The sequence below is a fragment of the Pelodiscus sinensis genome, chromosome 16 (assembly GCF_052426305.1).
Source record: "Pelodiscus sinensis isolate ZL-2025 chromosome 16, ASM5242630v1, whole genome shotgun sequence".
Taxonomy (NCBI): Eukaryota; Metazoa; Chordata; order Testudines; family Trionychidae; genus Pelodiscus; species Pelodiscus sinensis.
Window position 1 is genome coordinate 8,644,265 of NC_143067.1, and position 23,103 is coordinate 8,667,367.

At 40.3% G+C, this 23,103-nt stretch overlaps 1 protein-coding gene across 4 annotated transcripts in view; it reads right to left on the bottom strand.

Moving 5' to 3' along the window:
* RUFY1 (RUN and FYVE domain containing 1) overlaps nucleotides 1–22,175 on the bottom strand; it is a 36,296-nt gene extending 14,121 nt beyond the window's left edge. The window contains exons 1-10 of one of the 4 annotated variants that reach the window (XM_075900503.2): nucleotides 21,880–22,175; nucleotides 11,911–12,084; nucleotides 11,407–11,524; nucleotides 10,682–10,783; nucleotides 9,418–9,541; nucleotides 8,257–8,318; nucleotides 6,079–6,144; nucleotides 2,467–2,536; nucleotides 1,227–1,328; nucleotides 637–753 (exon numbers count right to left, since the gene is read on the bottom strand). In XM_075900503.2, the coding sequence (XP_075756618.1) occupies nucleotides 637–753; nucleotides 1,227–1,328; nucleotides 2,467–2,536; nucleotides 6,079–6,144; nucleotides 8,257–8,318; nucleotides 9,418–9,541; nucleotides 10,682–10,783; nucleotides 11,407–11,524; nucleotides 11,911–12,084; nucleotides 21,880–22,150 (1,206 nt within the window). In that variant the 5' untranslated portion in view covers nucleotides 22,151–22,175. The other 3 variants (XM_075900506.2, XM_075900504.2, XM_075900507.2) reach the window with 3 other exon arrangements.
* Between the last annotated feature and the right edge of the window lie 928 nt (nucleotides 22,176–23,103).

The following is a 23,103-nucleotide window of genomic DNA, read 5'->3' on the forward strand; positions in this document are numbered from 1 at the left end:
GAGACAGACAGTGCAAATAATACAACATGAGTAAGTAAGAATGGCAAGAAAAAAAAAGCAGCACACAGTATATTGTAGCTATCAGCATTCTTCTATTTTATTTTATTTGCAGTCCTTCTCTAGAAGGTAGGACTGAATGTTTAAGTCTGTCTTTTCCATTCTGGGTATTTCTTGCTAGGTAAAAACTGGCTAGAGGAGCTGAAAGTCTTAATCCAGCCAATCCATAACTGCTGAGAAAATGCTCCACCTGAGAGCTGATTGTTGTAAGTCGCCACAATGCAAGACTGCAAAGAAAATGACAGTTTGTTTTCTTACAGTGACAGTTAAAAAAAAAAAAAATAGTAAAAAATACAGTATTCATTGGAACAGTCTTTACCTAGCAGCTATATTGGTACGGCACACAAGAGAGGAGGATTGTATTCTTTGTGTTTTTTTTTTAAATGGACTGTTTGCTGTCCACCTATTTGAGCTATGAGAGATGCTTGAAAAATCTACTGTGCAGCAATGAGCCTAGATTCAAGTAATCCATAGCACTTCCTGTATTACATGCTTAGAATGTTACAGCACTAAAAATTAAGATAACCCCCTCTCCCCCACCCCCATCTCACTTCACCCGCTGCCAGGTAGGGTCCTCACCATCCTAATTCTTTTTTCCTCTTTTAGCTGCTTCCAGACATCACTGTACATTTCATCCAGACCTTGGCGCGACTGTTTATAGGTATCCAGTTCTATTTTTGTATCCTGTATGGTTACCTACATGAAACATTAGGCAAAGGTAGTTTTGAAGTTTGCTTGTAGTTTGGTTATGCACCATAAATATTTTTATTCATTCTTTTAATAGAAAATTATTTCCTGTGATTGCACAGAATTGATCCTACATCTAATAAAATGGTCAATATTAAAATGAATTCTCAAAAATAAATATTAGTATGAAGGTTTTTACAGTACAGGACTTTTGAAGATAATTCAGTTCTCAAAAAAACAAACAACCCCCCCCCCCAAAAAAAACCCTACCCACGCCTTTGCAGCCTACCTCTACATATTGTACACTAGATACTAACATTTTTAAAAATGTATATCATACGAAAAGCAAATTTTTAAACAGAAAGACCATGTTCAATACCAATGTGCTGCATACTAACAGTATTAGAATTACAATGGTTCTATAATACTAAAGAGGGCTTCCTGTCTTAAAATATTTCCATATTCTTAATTGGGTGTCCAACCTCCACACTCTTTTCACTCTGCTCACGAATGAATTCATTTTGATGTTTTAACTGTTGCTGTTCTTCCTGAAGTGAACCAATCCGATCAGTTGCTGCTGCAAGCTGGTGAAAGAAAAAAAAAAATCACCAGTCTGTAGTGATTAAAAACAGACAAGAGCACAGAATCTGGATGAGATTTAAACACACAAGTTAAAATAGTTAGAAATAAGAGTTAGTACAGTATGTTTCATAATACAGCTAACTGAAACAATACTAGTGCCTGCTAAGCTTTACATTATTAAGGGGCTATTTAATTTGGTGAGTTACTACATTTACTTCTCATCGGGAAACACCAGATTGAATTCTGGCACAGAACATAGGAGCTGCATTATTTTAATCATACATAGCTTTGGGATGTGCAAGATTAGGGCTATCATGGGTTGTCAACATAATTATCTTTAGGATGCTCAGAAATGAAATATAAAGCCACACGGACATTAGACCCAACATGCTTTGAGTGGATGGCAGAGCTGTCACAGTCATATCTCCAGCAGGAATAGAGGGTAGACTTTGCAGAATGCAATGAAAAGTGTGAAATCACACTAAGATTATTTTAAATGATCACATAGGTTGAGAACTGTAGTAAGGTGGGAATCTTATTGTTATTGGCAAATGTTTCTTTGGTTGGAAACTGAAGTGTGAAACCTCCCCCCCTCCATTGTTTCATTTTTGCTTTAGTTTTTCTTCTCAGTTTTAGATAGGAAATGAGAACATGTGCAGACAGAGTTAGGTCCTGTTGATGTGACTATGGAGAGAAACATTTTGAAGAGTAAGTTGAATGAGATATTTAATGCCTCTTCATTATTGGAGAAGTTTGGATTTTTGTTTGTTTGTTTAGAAAAAAAGCTTTATAAGAACACTTGGACAGAGCAGTCTGCAGACATCTTGAAATCTCTGGTATAACAAGGAGTCTTCTTGCATCACCACATATATTAACCAAAACTTTCTAGGTCTTTATACCACATTTTTCACCATGGCTATTGTACGAGAGAAAGCTTTCATGGTGTTCTGACTCAAGCTAGTCCCATTAGCCCCCACATTTCTCAAGCATGAAATGCATTCCAGATGTCAGGTGAAACTCTGGACCAACAGAAATAAGTAGCAAAACTCTCCTTTTCTTTTTAGGGATGTAATAATGAAACTCTCTCAGTTAACTGTAGAACACATTTGTATTTTAAAAAAGATAAAATTAGCCACCAACCTCTTCCTGGAGTTTTGAATTGGTCTTTTCTAAACAGTCTATCTTGCTCTGAAGATCACCAACTGTACAACTGTGGCAAAAAATTACATTTGGTTTTAAGTAAAAAGAATGAAAAATTCAAGCTGGAACCTAGCCTCTGCATGTGACAACTACTTCTTTCACAAGGTGTGAGGAAGAAAGAGAAAAATCATCATCAACTTGCAAAGACATATATTTGGAACAATCAATAGTCTCCTACAATTAGCATACTGCATTCATTTCTCAGGCCCCATTCTGAGCTGGCTGCTCTGAGTTACGGTGGCCTTGAATCATGTTCTGCTGCAGATATACCTGGGTTCCCGCACCTTTATGGATCTAAAGCTGTGAAAAAGGGACCAGAGCATGGTCCAGTATTTGGGTCTGAGTTTGAAAAGAATCATAAAACCCCAACATACACCTAAGTTATTTTCCAAGTCAAAGAGTGGCTTTTCTGCTATTTTAAATATTTTAGTCCTCACATCTTACATTAGTAAAATGTTTAGTTTCTTGGTATTTTTCTAATACAGAGCCTGTACAAATGGCACCACATACAAAATTATATAGTACTAGTTTTATTTAGTTTTTAAATGGTGCGGATTTTGAATTACCAGATTATCTGGATTTTGACGTAATGTATCTGAGCCTACGGACACAAACATTTAATTAACAGGTAACCAGTAGATAATGGAATGTCAAGTGGAAAAAGTACATACAGTGGCTATGTCTACACATCAGAGTTTTTTTGGAATACAGTGAGCCCTCGCTACTTCGCGGTTCGACCATCGCGGATTCACGACTTCGCGGACTTTTTTTATATCCGTATCATATCGTGCTTGCCTATTGTCTTTATACTTTCATATCATTCGTCATTACAGATGGCTTTTGTGCAGCATTAAAGAATGATATGGAATTACAATACAGTATAGGCTAATCACAGGGGAAACTTTGTAGGGGGTGGGGGGACCTATCGGTTTCTATTTACAGTACGTACATATGGTGTCCCTACTTCGCGGATTTTCAGCAATCGCGGTCGGGTTTGGAACCTATCTACCGCGATAAACGAGGGTTCACTGTAACTAACGTTATTCTGAAATAGTCCGCATCTACACAGGAAGCAGTTATTTCGACATAATGGTGAAATAATGTTGAACTGTAACCCTCATTTTACAAGTAATAAGGGAAGCTGGAGAAAGAATGCTCTAACAGACTTCCTGCTGCATATACAGTGCCAAAGGCTGAAATAAGCTATTGATGTAGCTGAGGTTGTGCAGCTTATTTTGGCTTTAGCCATACTATATAGATGTGCCCAATGAGATTACCTGTATTTCAATATGGATAATCTCATTATCTACAGGGGATTATTTCAAGTTGCAATAGAAAACAAATAATTAACTTTTAATTATGGTGGAGATCTCTGGTGGGGACCAGTGGTAGAGATTATGCACCCAGAAAAAGAATTTAGGGCTATCTTGGTGGAACCAATCCAGCAAAGCACTCAAAAGCAACTAACTTTAAGCACGTGTAGTACCAGTCAGTTGTCTCCCATAGACACAGCTGGATCAAGGACTATTGCCCTGCTTCAAAATAAATCTTTAACAGAACTATTTGTCAGAGTTTAACCACTGATAAAATCCCAAGGTCAGCTGTAATCCTTGATTTAGTCAGAAGAGTTAAAAATACTGCTCATTGTAATTCTGAAGAGCTGCAAAGTGTCATAGTTAAAATGAAGATATATCACTGGATTTCCTCTCCAGCCTACCCACAATGCTCTGTTCATATTTCTACAAGTATTCTTGCTTATTGTATAATTTATTTTTAACATCTAGAACAGTAATACTAGCTTTCTTTTGCAAAAGTAAGTCAGTTCACATTTTAGATTAGGATAAGATTAAGTTTGGTGCAGTCTGTTTACATGAAGTCTGAGAAAAAAGCAAAAAGTACTGGCTAAGAAACCTGAATATATTCTGCAACATTACTGAGATTTCAGTCATTTCTAAAATGGAAGTAATCAACACTTATTTTGCTCCGTCACTGAAGTTGTTGAATAGCAATATAGTGTGCAGATTAAAGAGAAAGTACTGGTATAGGTGTGGCTGGAAAGATAAGAATTTTGTTTAAACAAGTGTAAACTAGTCATGCTAAAAACATTTGAAGCAAGAGGCACAGTTACAAAACAAGCTATGGAAAAATTAATTTAGTGTGTTGTCAATGTTAAAGTAAAAAATAGATAAAATTCTAATAAAGTTATTAATAAAACATACATATAAATACATTGAATAAATTGCAGGGTATTGATTTTTAACAAGGTAAGCAAAAATGCCTGAAAAAAGCAAAAAATATTTAAAAAAACCCACTACTTTTCTCTAGTTAATGTTTTAAAAATGCATATGGCCATCCAAGAAGTCAATACACTGAATACAAAAAAGAAGTTTAATTTGTAGGAGGGATGCTCACAGCAGAATGATTAGAGCTTCTCTAGATTTTCCACCAAAGTTGCGTTTGTTATGCAGATTCAGTCTTGGATACTTCTACTATGCATTTTCATTTAAAAAAAAAAAATCACCGCTAAGATTGTAATAAGTGCCAGAATATATTTAGAAATAAGAGTATGATAAATAATTTTGAATCCACACAGTTATAGTTCCATCTTCTGATCACAAAAGTTTAGGCAACTGATTTTTTTTGTATAAAATGATCAAACTGAACAAGATTCCTTTTTTTAAAATTGTATCTCAGTAATATTAATTAATATTAATATCGCTTTCATTTGGAGACTGTGGAGTACTAAGTACAAAGCTGAAAGAGACTTGTTCTAAAATATCCAAAGAAGAAGAAGATGATTTCACAACTGATGAGAAATTAAGTTTCCTTTGGAAATTCACGTATTGTGAAAAGAATCATAATCATTCAATGCAGGGCTGGGGATACGGTTGCCAGATACTTTCACAAAAAATACTGAACATGGCAGGGAGGGGAGAGGGGGGGAGGGAGAGAAAAAAAAAAAAGTCACTGCGCCTTTAAATCTCCTCACTCCCACCAGTTGTGGCAGGGGAGGAATGTCCCAAGCGGCCTTCCGTCCAAGAAAAATAGAAAATACTGGACATTTTACATGTCAGGTACTTTGTTTGGTTTTTTTTAAATTGGACAAAAGCCACAAATACTGGACACCTGGCAACCCCAACGGGGGAACCTCAGGCCTGTGGGCCAGAGGTGGTCCCCAGCTTGTCTGGATCTGGTCCTTGAGGCTCAGGGGTCATCCCCTCTGTGAGGCTGGAGCACACATACTAACCTCATCCCACCCCCCAGGCTCTGGTGTATGAGAGGAATGTCTTTCTCCTTCTCATAGTCAGGGGCCACGTTAGTGTGGGGGGCTGTTTTTTGGCTCCCCCCCTTCTCACTTGTGTGCAGCCCACTGACTGATTTTACTGTGGGTCAGAGGCCCCTAACCCAAAAAATGGTTCCCCACCCCTGATTTAATGTAGACATTTTTAAGTAACTTCTAGAAAAAAAAGTTATAGGAATGGCACAGAGAAAGTCACAGTGGAAAAATGAAAACAGAATGAATGTTTGCACATTCAGACAGACAAATCTTACCTTAGATGACGGTTAAGTTCTTCCACATAATGCTTCTGGTCAAGCACAGCAGTCATCCCTGCATCTCTAATTTTTAAAGATTAAACAATTTTTAAAAGTGTATTCATTTAAGTGTTACTCTGTACTGAACACTACGCACTTTTTACACTGTTAACTGGACACTCCTCTTATTTAACAACCTCCGTACCAGGCTTTAGTATTAGTTTATCTTAAGTGCACTGACAAAGTAGGTCATATTCTTGAGGAAATACAGAAGCGTGAAGGAGTAAAGTAGTAACACTATAAGCCAAAAAAGAGGAGAGAGAAAGAGTGAATAAAATCTCTCTCTCTCTCTCTTTAAAAAAAAAAAAAAAAAAAAAAAAGGAAACAATAGAATGCCACCAGAAATTTCAAGGATAGGAGTTAGTTACCAAACCCATATACATTCCAAATGAGAATGTTCTTTAGAGCAAATTTAGGGATGCTGATGCTAACAGGGTATCCTGTGACAATGAGAGATTTCAGTTAACCAGACATAATGGAAAAAGTTAGAAAATAAACAAAGAGCTAGGTATTTAAGTATGTAACAGATGATGCCTTTATAATTCAAGCTGTAAGGGGCAAGGAGGCAAACTAATTTAATCTTAGGAAATGTTAAGAGAAGTAAAAATACGTAACATTTTGGGCATAGCAACCACCTGCATTTGCTCTAAGAGGTAAAAGGGAAAAACAAATGAACTCATTCTAAAGATGTGAAGACATAGCAACAGTTAAATAACAATGTCAACTTAAAATCTAGTCACTTTCAAAGTGCCTTACAGATGCAGCATCTGCCCCTAGTTCATCTAGAAACCATTTTTACATTGACTTTTTTCCAATTTTTGTAGATGTCTCCCCTTTGTTCAACTGTGTGAAAATGTCCATAGAGTGTAGGGGAAAATGTAGTTATCTTTCTATGTTCGATAATATAAAAACAAAGTAATGTTTCCATTAACGTTTTAAATACTATAATTATGATGCTGTTTTACTGTGAATCAAGTGGTAAAAAGGTTCAAAAAGTAACATCTTCTTTTGGAACAACCTCTGTTGGTGAAAGAAACAGACTTTAAATTTCCATAGAATTCTCTAGGTCTTTGGAGCTTGAAAGCTTGTCTTCTTCACCAAACAAGTTGGTTCAATAAAATATATTGCCACATCAACTTTGTCTCTTTCATATCATGCAACCAACATTGTAATCAGAAAGAAGTAGAAAGCTTCTTCTGAATGCCCTTCACCCACCCACACAGCCATTCTAGGGATGTTAAAGGACATTTACTAAAGTAACCATGTAACCATTTTAAGATATTTTTTTTTATTTTGTTACACGCACTGTGGGCTCTGCAGTATGAAGCTTAAATAAGCAGAGCCCGCAGCAAAGATGCCTCCATGGGAGCAGGGTAGAGTTTAACCAAAAGCACTAACCAACGAGCATCAGTTTATTGGTTAATTGATTAAACTCTAACATCCTTTTCCACCCAGTGAAGAGAGTCACCAAGGAAATCAGATGTTCCCTTAAGGAATTTAATGCACTGGACCCCTCAATACTCAGATCATTCTATTTTAAGGACTATGGGGGCCCCGAGCTCAGGGCATTAACTCTTATCCTGTTCAATATATCTCCAATACTGATGCACTCCAAGGGTAGGTCTACATTAGCTCGTTAGTTCGAGCTAGGTAGGCAAATGAGGGCAATCAGAGTTGCAAATGAAGCCCGGGATTTAAATATCCCAGGCTTCATTTGCATGTTCCCAGGTGCCGCCATTTTTAAATCCCCCTTAGTCCAAACTCCGTGCCCGCGGCTATACGCAGCACGGAGTAAGTAGTTTGAATTAGAGATTCCACGAGGAGTAACGGTAGTTCAAATTAGGATCTCTAATTCGAATTACCTACTCCGTGCCGCGTGTAGCTGCGGGCACAGAGTTTGGACTAAGGGGGATTTAAAAATGGCGGCGCCCGGGAACATGCAAAATGAAGCCCGGGACATTTAAATCCCAGGCTTCATTTTCAACTCCAGTTGCCCTCACTTGCCTACCTAGCTCGAACTAACGAGCTAGTGTAGACATACCCCAAAGGACTAAGAAAGATTCGGCAGTTTAACATTCTGAGTTTTCTATAAAAAGAATAATTAATAAATAAGGGATAGTACATCATTATACATACTGTTTGCAATCATCATTGTTCTGTATATCCTTAAGGTACAAGGAAAAATCAATCACTCCAACCTGATAAAAACAAATTTTAAAAAAGTTACATACCTTCACAATGCAAGTTAGATAATGGTAGCAACTACTGCTTAAAAGACTACATTTCATTTACATGTTTAAGTTTAGAAATTCAATTTTTATCCTCCAAAGCAAAATAAGTTTGCCTTTTTTAATTTAAAAAAAGATCAAAGTGGAAACAAATTATATCCAATGGATTTTATTCAATCTATCCTTGTCCTTTATCCTAGGAAACTGAATATTGCTGACAGTTACTTTCAGCAATGATTCCCTTGAATAGGTACTGAACAATTATTTAAGAGCTACATAGAACAGGGCAACAGTTGCCAGTAGTAATTCAGAAAACAGGACAAATGAATACATGGTAGCCAGCAAGTCTTGTCACACCTTCTGAAATTGTGCAGGAAAAGATTTGTCCATTCTGCACTAGAACTTAAATACTTTTCAATATACATTTGGTACCATCTAACTATAAGAAGTAAGTTTCCTAGTGTAAGCTGTGTTTTGTGAATTTCTGTATTAAACTTACTTTGATTTCTCTGTAATATTCTATATAGGCCTTGTTTTTCACATCAGTAGCCCTTGATCTGATGAAATGTTATCAGTTTTTAAATTTTTATTGCATCAGTAATCCATACTAGAATTATAATTCAGCAGGGGTTTACATAAGGTCATATAAAAACTACAGTAAACTTCCATCTTTGTTGTTAAGCAGGATATGGACTCAAGCTTGAAAGTGATTTTTTTTTTTTTTAGGAACTAAATATCAAGCTGGATTAATTTGCTGGCTGTAAATACAAAATTAAAACCACTATAACTTCTACTAAAGGCAGACATAGAAGGTATAGTCTGGCATGTTTAATGACAGCATTACTTTTCACAAAATTGTATATTTAAATAATTCATTTTCATTTATTGTCTGTGTTACTTGATTTTATGAGAAATGTATCTGCTTCTGACAGCATTAATTCAACTAGCAAATCATATCTGCACATTACTATCCCATTTCAGCAGTGTATTTTAGCATAATGGGACCTAATAATATGCTGAAGTTAGAGCCTTTTGAGATGACTTTACAATAGAAAACTAAAGTTTTCACCTGGGAATCCAAATCTTCTCCTTTCAAGCAAAGGTTTGCATCAAGAACATTCAATCCCACCAGCAGACCTATAATCACTGCACCTTCTTCCTCCATCATCAATGCATCAGGTTCATAAAATTCACTAAAATAAATAGTTTAGAGGAAATTGTCACATATTGCGTTTCCAACATCAGCAATAGCACAAGTAGCATTTAACAAGTGTTACATAAAGTGGTATTGTAGCCCTATATTAGTGTATTCTGATCTGCTCCTTATTATATACTGTACAAGAGGAAGATTAGACCTTAAAACCGGAAGGCAACAAATGCAGAACCCCTGTAAGAAACATTTGTTTGCTAACTTGTGAAAGTCATTGCCTCTGTTGCTAGATTTTTTTTTAAATTAAATTGTTAGATTCACAAGCACTAGCATTTGTAGGAATGTAAGGTTTTATATGAACATTATAACTATGACAAAACAGCATTTGAGGACTTGGAAGTACCAACCCTTTATCTATATAAAAGATAGAGAATTACAATCTCTGTTTAAAGAAAGATTACCATTTTAAGGACAAAGATTATGCAAAATAAGCTTCACTGTCCATTGTTTTTAGAATAAGATTTGGTATGTTTTGCTTCAATAATACCAGTATTCTTTTAATTTCTGAGTACTAAGTAATTAATCAATTTGGATTAAGTCATATTAGGGAATGTTGTGCTTGGGATACTATTGGAAATTTTGGTTGTTCAGTAAACTAAGGTTTTAAAGCAACAATTACATTGTATGATCTAAACGCTCATTGTATAGGTTCCAAACTATTTAGAAAGTACATAGAAATTTTGCAGAACTGTTGTGTTCTCTCTCAGATCACCAGACAGGATTTTGAAGAACTGCAACAGCATCCTCTTACAATGTAAAACTACTATTTCAAGCCTTAGATACAAACACTCAGAAGAGAAGGTTGCTATTTAAGTCACTACCTCACATAATTTTTTCATTCCATGATTTTATATGCATATTTTATTTAGTTCAATTCAATCTTGATAGGTCCAGCAAGATTGAAAACGAACACTCAGTTCATTAATAAATGACATGCAGTTTCTGGTCATTTACATCCACTGTCCCCAGCATTTTTCAAATTTAACTCATTCTTTGTTTTTACTTCCCGAGAAGCTTAAAAGTGAAAGGAAATTTATCTCAAAACCAACATGCACAGACATTTCTTTTTCTATATAAGATTGATCATCATCACCACCACCACCTTAATTTGGTGTATAGTTACCTTAATAGATTTTTGTGGTCCAAGAGTACTTTCAAATAATCTGCCAGTTTCTTTTGCATGAGTGCAAGGTAAAGCCAAGCCCTTCCTCTTCCTACTGCTGTCCTAGAATACAATACAGATGCAATATTAAATATTTTATTAAACAAGCACAAAAACCCATGAAAAAATTAAGTGAGAATAGAAGTGTTTCTACAACTATAGAGGAATTATTAAACAAATGAAGTAATTAAGTGAATGGTAAGCATCTGGTGAAAATTCAGCCCAAACAAAGATAGTTTAAGATATAGCAAAAACTTAAGAGAAAAATTCTCTATAATTATTAATGCCAATAAAAACAAAGTCTTTTAAAAACACAAATATTCTGCTGCAATGTTTGTAATCTTCCCATTGCAGCATTCTGTTAGTGTTCAAGAACTTGGAAGTTGTCTAATTTCATCCAAAAGCAAAGGAGACAAACTGCACTAAAAATAATTTTAAAACTGTTTCATATTGAGTAATGTAAAGGTTACTTGTTGCACAGGTAAGGAATTTGTAATGTACTTTTTTAGCCTGACAAGTTCTTTTGAAAGTTGGGATGAGTATACAAGTGTTGAAAACTGATGTCATGAAAAACAAGAAGAGTTTTGTGCTGTATTTACACACTCTCTCCTCAACTGAGAGAAAGAGACTATAGAGGGAATTTTTCTTCACCCAAATTATTGTATTATTCCAGTCTTCCAACTCACTTCAGTTCTGGCAGATTTTTAACACTGGTTGCTAAGTCTGATGCTTCTGGACAAAGTTTCTCCACCAGCTCCAAAGGACCAAAAAATGATTTATTCTGACCAATAAAACTCTTCTTAGCTAAAAGGGAAGAAATATGGTGGTATTAATAAACAGGAAAATGACAAACTTCCTTCTTTAACTCCATAATTGAAAAAAAAAATGCAACAAGAGAGCCTTAAAATATATTTCTTTTTACAGGTTCTCAGTATATATAGGGAGTTCATTGCTCATTCAGGAGATGACAAAGACCCCATGCAGAACATATCAGATTGTAAAGAGACAATGCTATTGATCTTAGCTGTATTCCAATATTTCTCCACAGAATTTTGCTGATAAAATACTAACATTTTACATTGTAATAGGATGTGAAACAACACTACAGCAAATCTGAATTGATTTCCACAGCCTCTCAACATTCTTAGGATTTCAGCAAAATTCATTTAAGAAAGAACTATGGTGCTCACCTTTCAGTCCATGCTTTAGACAGTGTTCCATCACCACAAAGAACTGTTGCAAAGGAGGAAAGTCGGAATCCAGAGTCCTACCCAAGCTCAGTGCTGACTGGATCAAGACTTTGATACTGAGCTTCAACATATTCATCAAGTTTGAACGCTCTTCCATTGTATGGCATTTAGCAGCTAAAAGTTTTAGAAAAATAAGCAAACAATTAAAACATACAAGGTTGTTTGCCCTTAAAAAAAAAAATCTATGCATGGGAAAAATACCAGCATGAACAGAGGTTCAGTTAGGTGCCAAGTGTGCAGTATGTGGTTTCAGGTTCAAGAATCACCACATCAGATTCAAATTGACAGTAAAACATGGGAAGTATGACTGAGATGTAGCCAACATTTGGCTCTAAAAGAAACTCTTTGTAATAATATAGTTATGAGGTATATGGGTAAACAACCAGCCTGAAGGATGCTCCTGTCACTGTTTCCAGATTCAGGACGGCTCCATGGTACCCTAGACTGTGTCCTTCGATTCCCAAAACCTTAAGCTATTGCAACAAGTATGACACATGGGGAAATGCCACCTTAATCCTTCACCCAGAGAGTGGGAAACTTTGTTGCAATGCAACAACTTTATCCTAGTCCCATACCTCCCCCAGAGAAGTAGGAGGACTGGCAGTAAACACAAGCACACAACTTGTGGTCCTGAACTTCTAATGATTCAAAATCTTCCAGTGGCTCTGAAAGGAAACCCTACTACATCCTTGGCAACTCAGTGGCAGGGTTGCTTGAGTTCCCACAATTAATGTCCATCTAGCATATTTAGGAGAGAAAAAGACAAGTGAAATAACTGGCACCTAACTTGAAGGGGTCCGCTCTTTAACCTCCATCCTCCCACCTCCACTATCCAACTGTCTCTTGTCCTTCCCAATGGGGAGTATCTCCATGGCCTTCTGGCCCCCCAGCATTATTCCCCTGATATCTCCTGCCCCTAACACTCCCTGAGACTTCCATGATCCCCTGCCCCTCCCCCCATTATTCTCCCAAGTGGAACCCCCCTATTTGCAGCTCCTCAGGCTCTGCCCCCCCATGGGTGCTCCCCTCCTGCCCCTCATTATAGTTTCCCCATTCTCCTGTTTGCCTTCCAAACAAGGATTCCCCTGCGGCCAGACCCACAGCCCCTAAGCGGGGGGGGGGGGGTCACAGGAATGGTACGGCCCCAGGCAGAACACCCATCACTCCCTCCATCCCTGCCCCCCGTTATCCCGCACTGATGTCTCACCCGCTCTAAGTGTTACCAGAGAAACAGCTCCCACCCACTCTCCTAAGAGAGGCCATTGATTGGGCGACGGATGCTCAACATTAACGCCCCATCCAAGCCAATCAGGGCGCAAGGGCCACAAACGCCAATTCCAATTGGCTGGACGTTCAGGCCGGCCCCTCGCACGTTTCCATTGGGGGCGAAAGCCTTCGCCACTTGCCCACCTCGACCCTCATTGGCTGGAAAGAGAGCCGCGCGAGACTTGAGGGATCGGGATGTGGACAAACGCTCCTGGGTCTCTCGCGAGAGGCAGCGGAGCTTAGACGCCATCTTAGACAGGGGGTGCTGGCGCGAGTCAAGGCGGGAAATTAGCTCCGCCCTTCAAGCCCCGCGAGTTGCTGACAGTGTCGGTCTCGCGACGCTCTCCCAGCTCGATCGGGAGCGGGAAAAACCTCCTGTCGCGCGCCTTGGTTCGAGAGACGCTTCAGTTAATTCCCCGCCATGCAGTGGGGGTGGGGTGCTGCCTACCCCGTCCCCTCATTAGTCCCCTTCCTCATCTAGTGGGGGGGGGGGCATGTCTCTCCCATTAATCCTCCCTTACGCAGTGTGTGTGTGGGGGGGTCTGCCCCATTAGTCTTTACTTATTCAGTGTGTGTGTGTGGGGGGGGGGTCTACCCCCCCTTACCTGCCTATCTGAGCCCCTATTGGGGTGGGAGCTGCCTAATCCTTTTGACAAGATACTTCACCTTATCCTTTTATAACTAGAGACACGTTTTTATGGGGGGCTCTGCCAGCTATTGACTCACTGCCAGACATTTCAAATGGAGAGGGCATCTGTCCCACCCCATGCCAGATTAGGACAGACCTAAAATGTCTTCCCCTGGATCGGATAACAAAGTCCCTCTGCAGAAGCAGTGAGGCAACCGTTTCAGAACTACGTTAAAAGGTGGGTCCCGGTGTTGTTTGTGAGTACAGGACTGCGCTTGACAGCCTGGATAAAAGAAAGTACAGGACTATGTAGTTTCAGCTACACCAGACTAACACGGCTACATTTCTATCTCTGGATAAAACAACTTTATATGTGGTACTTTAGGATAACAAACATCACAGTGGTGAGAAGAGTTATTATTTATGCTACACCTTATGCTCAGCTAAACAAACCTAGAAATAGGAAATCCAGTTACAGCAACATCAACATCAACATATCCAGATCGATCTCAGCTCACGTGAAAAGTTATTACTACGTAAATACTAACAACATGCTGAGAAATTACAACACACTCCTTTCCAACAGACAGCACAAGGTATTCATGAGATTCCTTAAAACCACATTCATAAACACATGCTGAACTAACTCTATCAGATAACAGATTTCAGGTATATATAATTCATCTTGCTGAAATTGCAGGTAAACTTGTGTTTAAGTGATTTTGAAGAATCTGATGCATGTGCTGTATTTAGATGCACAATACAAGGGAAAAGAAAGTTGATTGTAGAAATAAGGAATTCATGGCTTTGTTTACATATATTTCAGCAGTAATACATGAAGTTGTTGCAATGGTTTCCTAGATCTGAGTTTAGACTGAAAGGAAATACACTTTTGCAACTGTAAATCTAAGGCCTGGTCTACACCTAACATTGCCTTGGTTTAGCTAAAAGTGTAATTTTAAACAGATATAGTTAACGAGGCAGGGAAAGCTGTCGCAAAGCATCCTTGGCTCACAGGTGGTCCAAGCTCTCTGTGGACAGGAGCTGCTGCCAGAGCAGCCTCTGTGCCTGGCGACCTGGGCTGGCAGCAGACAGAGGCTGCTCTGGCAGTTCGCTGGGAGGCCGAGCTCCCTGCAGATAGAGGCTAGGGCAGGCTCCTCCACTCTCCCCTTCCAGCAGCCTCTGTCTGCATGAAACCCAGACCCCCCCCCCCGTGGACAGAGGCTGCTGCAACCCCATGCTGCTGCCTCTAATCACTAAGAATCCATGTGGTTATTTGACTAGTCTTTTACTTGCTATCTAACATCCCTGCTGCAGATCAGATCCCAGCATCTCAAATTGGACACCCAAAAAACTGAGGAGTGTGCAACTGGTGATAACTTGTGGAAAAAATGTGATTGAAATGACTTGCCCAGCATCACGTATGAACTCTGTTGCAGAAACAGTAAAATCCAGTTACCCAGGCAACTTTCAATTGTCTTTACTATGAAAACATCCTTTCTCTTCTTGCCATCCCTTCCTCATTCAGTACACACCATCCAACTTCTGCAACAAATGAGACAACAGTTTCCTGCACTGGACACAACCTTGATTCCTCCCCAGAGCAGGTTCATTCTGTGCAGTGAACAAGGCATGGATCCTTCCAAGCCAGTCAACCTCCCTGTCCTGTTCCCCTTCCACCCTCGCAAAGTCTGGGTCTTGTTCTCTTTGCATTAGAGTTAGGCAATGCAAAGTCCTCCTCTGCCTGGGTGACAGCATCAGGGCATTGAAAGCCCAGGAAAAACAGTCTCATGACTTTCTATATTTGTATCTGGCACCACAACAGCTATGAGGAATAATTTGAAGGGAAAATTGTGATCAGCTCTGCTGGCTTGGGTTGGAGTATACTCTGTGCAGATGGAATCTTTGAAGACTTTATCTGCCAAACTCTTAAGTCTCTGGGCATGTGTGAACTGTGATTTTTCAGAGGTGTAGCCAGACAGGAACCCCCCTTGTAACATCCATTTTTGCTTGCCTGGATATGCAGGCTCAGTGACCATAAATGGCTGTAAACAGAGATATGCCAATTGCTGACCAAGAGGCTGCAGAAGCGTGCCCTTGCCTTAAACCCATATTGATACGAACACACAGCCATCCGCGGGGGGAGGAATCTCCCGCCCAGCAAAGAATATCCGGCACTCCTAATTTAGCTATCTTCCTCTCTTACAAGTATAAATTATTTGAAACTCCCTTGTAAGAACTGGCGCCACAAAACGGACCAGTACAATTTGGCATCTTAAGATAAGAAAGAGGATACGGGCCCCCAGGGGTATAACGATGGGTCCAGCAGCACATTTACTCTGAGTGTCAATCTACCATCTATTTGCTGGTCGGGTTAGGTGTTTGACCTCCCGAGGTTCCACCTCGTATTCGTCTTTTCTAGGAATTGAGGGACCAGCCCTGGCTTGACCCGCTGGAGTCGAGAGGCACAGAAGGGGTTAAAAATTGTACCTGGATGTGGTCCTTTGTCTTAAGTGTACACATAGACTTGGAGCTCTTTAAAGATTAAGCTGTCACTTGGTACCATTATTTCTATTTTCTACCTTTATTTTCTTCGTAACCATTTTTAAGATCTATATTTGCTAGCAGTTAAGAAATAGAGCAATAGCCATTGTAACCATATGATTTATAAGCTTCTTTAATAAACCTGTAACTGTTTAAGTTTTTAACCTGACTCCTTCAGTTGCTGTAACAGAACCAAGCACAACTTAAAAGAACTTCAGCTGGTCATAAAGGACAGGTATAGGAAGAGCTTGGGCGTTTGGATCATGTCACTTTCAGGTGACAGATCCGTTGGGGCATCTCTCAGTCTTCCCTAGCCTGCCCTCTGCGAAGGGATCCCGTATCCTAGCAGCTAAAATCTGAGATGTAATAAGTTCTTCCTATAAACTCGGGGCGTCTGTCAGCCTGTTGGCTGCCCTCTGCGATGGGACCCCAGTCCTAGCAGTAAAGTCACGAACGTTAAACCCTTTTCTCGGTAACACACACACACACACACACACACACACACACACACACACACACACACACACCCCCCCCCCCCTTATAATCCATGATGTTTGGGTGTTTTTTTCAGGAGGGGGGCAGCAAAAAGTATATCCCTGACATCAGAATAATGGCCACATTTTGAGGCCTTGATGGATGGGAGTACTAGGACTCATCAAAGATTTGTAATTTTTTTTAACATGGACTGTAAGCCTGTTTGTTCTCCCTAATCATGTTCTCCAAAATGTATTTACCATTTTAGTTTAAGTTCCTCCAAAATGTGTCAGCCTGAGGAGAGACCAGCCATGGGAAATTTCAACCCAAATGGTTAAAGTTTGGCAAAATTGTAAGCAACTGAAAACAGTCTTATAATGGGAAGTACTGGTCAACCTTAACTATAGGCAGTGCTATCATATTTATCATATCTGCCCCCTTGTAATATTTACAGCAGTGGTGAGCAACCTGCAGCCTGTGGGCAGCATGCTGCTGACTGGGGTTCCATCTATGGCCCGCGCACCCACTGTCTGCTCCCTCCCTCACCCGCACACCTATCGCACACTGGGGCACTGGAGTCCCGGACTTTCTACTCCTCCACCTCTCTCCGAGCACTTTCAGAGCACCATGAATATGCTGATTTGCACTGCATCCCTGCTTCTCCCCTTCCCTCCCAGAGCTTGAACCACATAGAGTCCCGGACCACAGAGGTTCAGCCTGTACAGTAAATTAATTATTGTGCTTTCTATTTATTTTCATGTTTTAAATATCATCAGGATTGCATCAAACAGCTAACTGTTTGCTTCACATCATGACAATGGAATTCAAGTCAAGTAAATAATTTGTTGCAGCTACAAAATATGTGGTTTACTAATCAAAACTAATAGTTATCAACATTCATAATTTACATAATTTAGGATATAGAATAAGAAAAGGAAACTAAAATTAGATTAAAAGAAGTGTTAATTACTGAAGAATGTCACAAAAGCAAGGAATTTAAGGCCGGAAGGGACCACCAAATCATCCTGTCTAATCTGTATATCACAGGCCACCAACACTGAAAGTTAGCGCTAAGTATTACAGCCCACTAGAGACTAAACTATTATATGTCACCACAGGCAAATAATTTGAAGGTCTGAGGTGTACCAATGCCCAAGGCATCAGCAAAGACAGGGAGCTGACATATATCCCGATGATCCTGGCAAGTAGTCAACACTCCACATAGCAGATGGAGGCTTCCCAAAGGTGACTTCTCAAAGAAGTAAATCAGGTTAGTTATGGCACTATCTATCTTTGGTAAAACCATGTTGCATAACATGTTTGTCTCTATACATTTAATTATTCTTTCACAATTTGTTCTAAAACTTTACATACTACTGAGATCAGACGAACTGGTCTATAATTACCTGGATCACTTTCCCCTCCTACCTCTTCCTTACATATGCATATGGCTTTCGCTATTTTCCAGTCATTTGGTACTATCCCTGGATAGACAGAATTATTAAAAATCCTGGTTATCAGATTAGCAATCTCCCATGCCAATTTTTCAGTACTCTGGATTCAGCTATATATTTTTCTTCAACTTCAGATGTAGCAGTATTTCTGTACACTATCCATATCCCCTTCCAACCCTGGAGTTCTACAACAGACCTTAACACTATCACCACAGATCTTCTTTCATGATCAGATTCAGTTTTGTCCACACTATTACTTTGTATTTTTGAGGGGTTTACTAGATCTTTGATGTACAAAGCTACCTCCACCAATTTTACCTTTATTTGTGACTCTCCTAAAGAGCACATCTTCTTCAGGACTTTTATTCCAGTCATAACTGCTATTTCACAATGTGTCTGTAAGTCCCTAAAATGTCTAATTTGACCTGAACCAGTAGTTCCAGTTCCTCCATTTTATTGGCAAGACTTACTGAATTTAAGGATCTGAGTTTCTCCGAGACCTCACCCAGTTTTCCATCTGGGAATGCAGTGCTATTTAAAAACGTCACACATCTTTATATATTACCAAAGTAATCATGGTTACTTGCTCCTCAAATGGCAAATCTGTAAAGATTTGAAATTTCTGTGGCAGAATTTGTGTGCAAATCTGTGAAGATCTGAAATGTGTGGCAGGAGTTGTATAGCTGCTAAGCTTTAATACTCTGGAGACATCCCATTAATTTCATTACATTGCTCTGTAAGGGTGGCATATACAATTTTAATAACTACACACAGAACCCCATTTAAGCCTGGTCTACACTATAGCATAAGATTGAAATAGGATACCCAACTTTAGCTACATTAATTATTTAGCTGAAGTTGACATCTTAAATTGAGTTTCTGCACAGTGGAAGGCCAATGGGCAGTGGGGTGGATCCTCCAGTGGCCTAATGGGTAAAGTGCTGGTCTCCAGTGTCTGGGGTTGGGAACTTGATTCACACCTCTCACTCGCCCAGGGAACAGAGAGGCAGCAACATGGAGGGAAGGGGGGCACGCCATAGCCGATATATGTGGGGAGCCAGCTTTTAAGCAGCTGGCAGGCAGGAGCCAGCGCTGGGGGAGTGCTACCTCAAAAGGCAGCTCTCCCCAGCACCAGCTCCATTGTGCCATCTCATGGGGCAGGGGCAGGGGAGACTGCAAAGCAACCTCTGGCCACAGCAAGCCTGGGCTTGCAAGCTTGATCACAGAGGCCTGCAGCAGCAGCCCCTGTCTGCAGGGAGCTCAAACCCCATGAACAGGGGCTACTGCCACCTCATGCTGTTACCAATGTATCAGAGGCAGCAGCGCAGGGCAGCAGGCAGCCGGCCTGTGCAGTGAGGGGCTGGTTTTTAAACTGTCTTCCCTTGTGGACTGGCTCCTGCCTGCCATCTTCTGCTGATATAGAAGCAGCAGCATGGGGTGACAGAGGGCTCACTGGCTGCTGGCCCTGCCCTTGGGGACAATTGAATAGTTGTGTAATCACTAAGATTTCATGCAGTTACACGATTATTCAATTACGCAATACATTCCTATTTTTCCGTTTACTGTGCAATTGAGAGCACTATCAGTATTCATGTTCACTGTACCCCACCCTCTAGTTGGTTCTCTCTGTGTACACTAAAACGGAAGGGAAGTTACATAAAAAAGCTAAATATGAATGTTTGTCTTTTAGGTAGGACTTGAACTGTGTTAAATCAGCCTGCCAGGGGACAGAGCTTTCAGTAAGTACAATAGACTATGACACTTCAGGGTCACCTCAGAATCTGATACCTCAATATAGAAATCCTAGATAGAGAGGTGAGCCCTCTTAGAGAATGTAGATAGAGACTTCATGTCCTGCCTTTATCCCCTATGCCTGGGACTATTTTGTCTCTTTTAAATTAATGTTGCATTTAATCTGCAATGTTGGAAGATTTCCAGTTCTTCTGATTTTGTCTGGTAATTTTTGGAAGATTGACAAGAAACACTAGCTAATAGATGCAGCAGTAAACACTACAGAGAAAGTGACATCCTGACCCTACTGAAATCACTGGCAAAACTCCCTTAGACTTCAGTGGAGCAAAGATTATACAGGCAGTCCCCGAGTTACGCGGATCCGACTTATGTCGGATCCGCAGTTACGAACAGGGATTTTCTCGCTCCGGAGGACTGGAGCGGCGGGACGCCTGGTCCCGCCGCCTGCCTCCTCCGGGGCGAGAAAAGCTGCTCCCCGTCTCCCTGGTCTGCTGGGGGAACCAGCAGACCAGGGAGACGGGGAGCAAAGCGGCGGAGGACCCGGGCCGGACCCACGGCGCTGATCTGGAAGCGCCGCGGGTCCGGCCCGGGTCCTCCGCCACTTTGCTCAGCGTCTCCCTGGTCTGTAGACCAGAGAGACGCTGAGCAAAGCCACGGAGGACCTGGGCCGGACCGCGGCGCTGATCTGGAAGCGCCGCGGTCCGGCCCGGGTCCTCCGCCGCTTTGCTCCGCGTCTCCCTGGTCTGCTGGAGGGGGGGGACACGCAGCTAGTGCCCCTCCCCAGCAGACCAGGGAGACGTGGAGCAAAGCCCGGGGCCTGTGGTAGAGCAGGTGGGGCGCTGCCGGTTGATCCCGCAGCACCGCTCCTTGGCGCTACTGGACCAACCCGGCAGCATCCCAGCTGCTCTGCCCCAGGCGTCCCCAAGTCAGCCGCTGCTGAAACTGACCAGCGGCTGACTACAGGAAGCCCGAGGCAGAGTTGCTCTGCCCCGGGCTTCCTGGAATCAGCTGCTGATCAGTTTCAGCAGCAGCTGACTTGAGGACGCCTGGGGTTCTTAAGTTGAATCTGTATGTAAGTCGGAACTGGTGTCCAGATTCAGCTGCTCTTGAAACTGATCAGTTTCAGCAGCGGCTGAATCTGGATGCCAGTTCCGACTTACATACAGATTCAACTTAAGAACAAACCTACAGTCCCTATCTTGTATGTAACCTGGGGACTGCCTGTACTTATTAAGCAGATTTAAGTTCTGCAAGGACATCCATAAATGTTTGCTAATAAACTATTCAGTTTTTATTAATATTTTTCTAAAATATACATAATTTTAATATATTATTATTAGATTTTTACATCTCTTATTTTATAATTGCTTCATGATGTTTCAATACTGTGTGAATGAGGGAGACAGATTAATGTGATTCGAAAGCAATATATATAGTTTCCTTGTTCTAGTCAGCCCAGCTGTAAGTAAAGAAAGAGACCATACTAGACACTGTTGCGGTCATGCTACATGTAAGCTGAACTTTTCTGGGTAAGTTAGAAAGAAAAATGTATAAAATAAAAAGCCATCCTCCCAAAAATATCAAAAGGTTATGTTTTCCCTGAGCATGTAAAAGTTCGCTGAGATTTGTTCTCTGGGTTCAAAAGTACTTTGCATAAATCATTACAGTATCCACAGGGGATAGGTTTTTTTAAATAAATGCAAAGTAATAATGCATCTCTGACACTTGCAGATTATAACTAACTTATTTGTACACAGTACAAGGAAGTTTACTGAATAAACATAATCATACTTGTTTTTGTTGTGTTGTCATTGCTGACTGGTTTGGGTACGAGTCCTATCAAAGCTGCAGACTTCAGAGCGTTGCCATAGCTCACTGCTAAGTTTTCTGAAGCTTTCTTGGCCAGTGAAAAGATGGGAGCAGACCATCCCGATTCTTCAACAGCTTTTTCTTTCACCTCGTTTTTCAACTCAGTTACATTAGGAATCAGGTTTCTGTCAATTATTTCAAAATCTTCTTTCTGTTTCACAGCAGATGCATTGCAACTCTCTCCTTCAGCCATCTTTAAAATGTCATATGACACTAGTCATGAGCAATCGAGTTAAGCAGAAACTCCCTGCTCTGTAGGTGATAGGAGTTGTTTCATGACAAAAGTGCTGTGCGTGGTTACACAACAACCAGTCGCATGAGCAAAAGTGTCAGATACTAAACATCCTGATTGTGATATGCTCCAAATTATAGCCACAGCTAGTATATTTTCTGGTTACTGATTATCACAACAAATGATACTCTGTTAGATATTGTATAGTGAATGTCCTTTTATATTATTACAATTCTTATTTGTAGCTTTCTGAAAAACCCAATGCAGCCTCTGTACTTCTACACAATATTTTAAGTTAGCATTTTCCCAGAGTATATGAAGTCACAGATTTTGCAGCATTTAAAAAACACATTGAGTCTTTTGAGACTGGATTGTCTTTTCTAAAACGGGACCATCATAACCTAGAAAAGAGTATTGAAAGAAATTACTATATATTATGAAGAGTTTGTTTGTGGATTTGTTTGTGCAAAATAAAGTCATATCCCGATTACCTACAGATACCAAAATTTACATAAACAATCCTGCCACTGAAATGATCTGAATGCACTACTTTTTACACTGGAATATGATGGGTGAAAGGTTTAAATCAGTGTTATTCAAATGGCAAACCGCACCAATGGGGGTACGTCTGCACTGCAACACTATTTTGAAATAAATGGTGCTATTCTGAAATATCTTAGTCCGCGTCTACTCAGCAGGCAGTTATTTCAATAGTGTCAAAATACTGTCAAGCTTGAGGACTTTTTACTCTGACTCCTGTAACCCTCATTGTATGAGGAATAAGGGAAGTCATTAGAAAAGTACTCAAGTTAAGCCTTGCAGTGTAGACATACTCTGGGAGCCGTGAGGCTCTGTAGCTGTGGAGCTAATAAATACACAAACTGGAGCAGCCTGGTATCAGCTTTCTCAGAGTG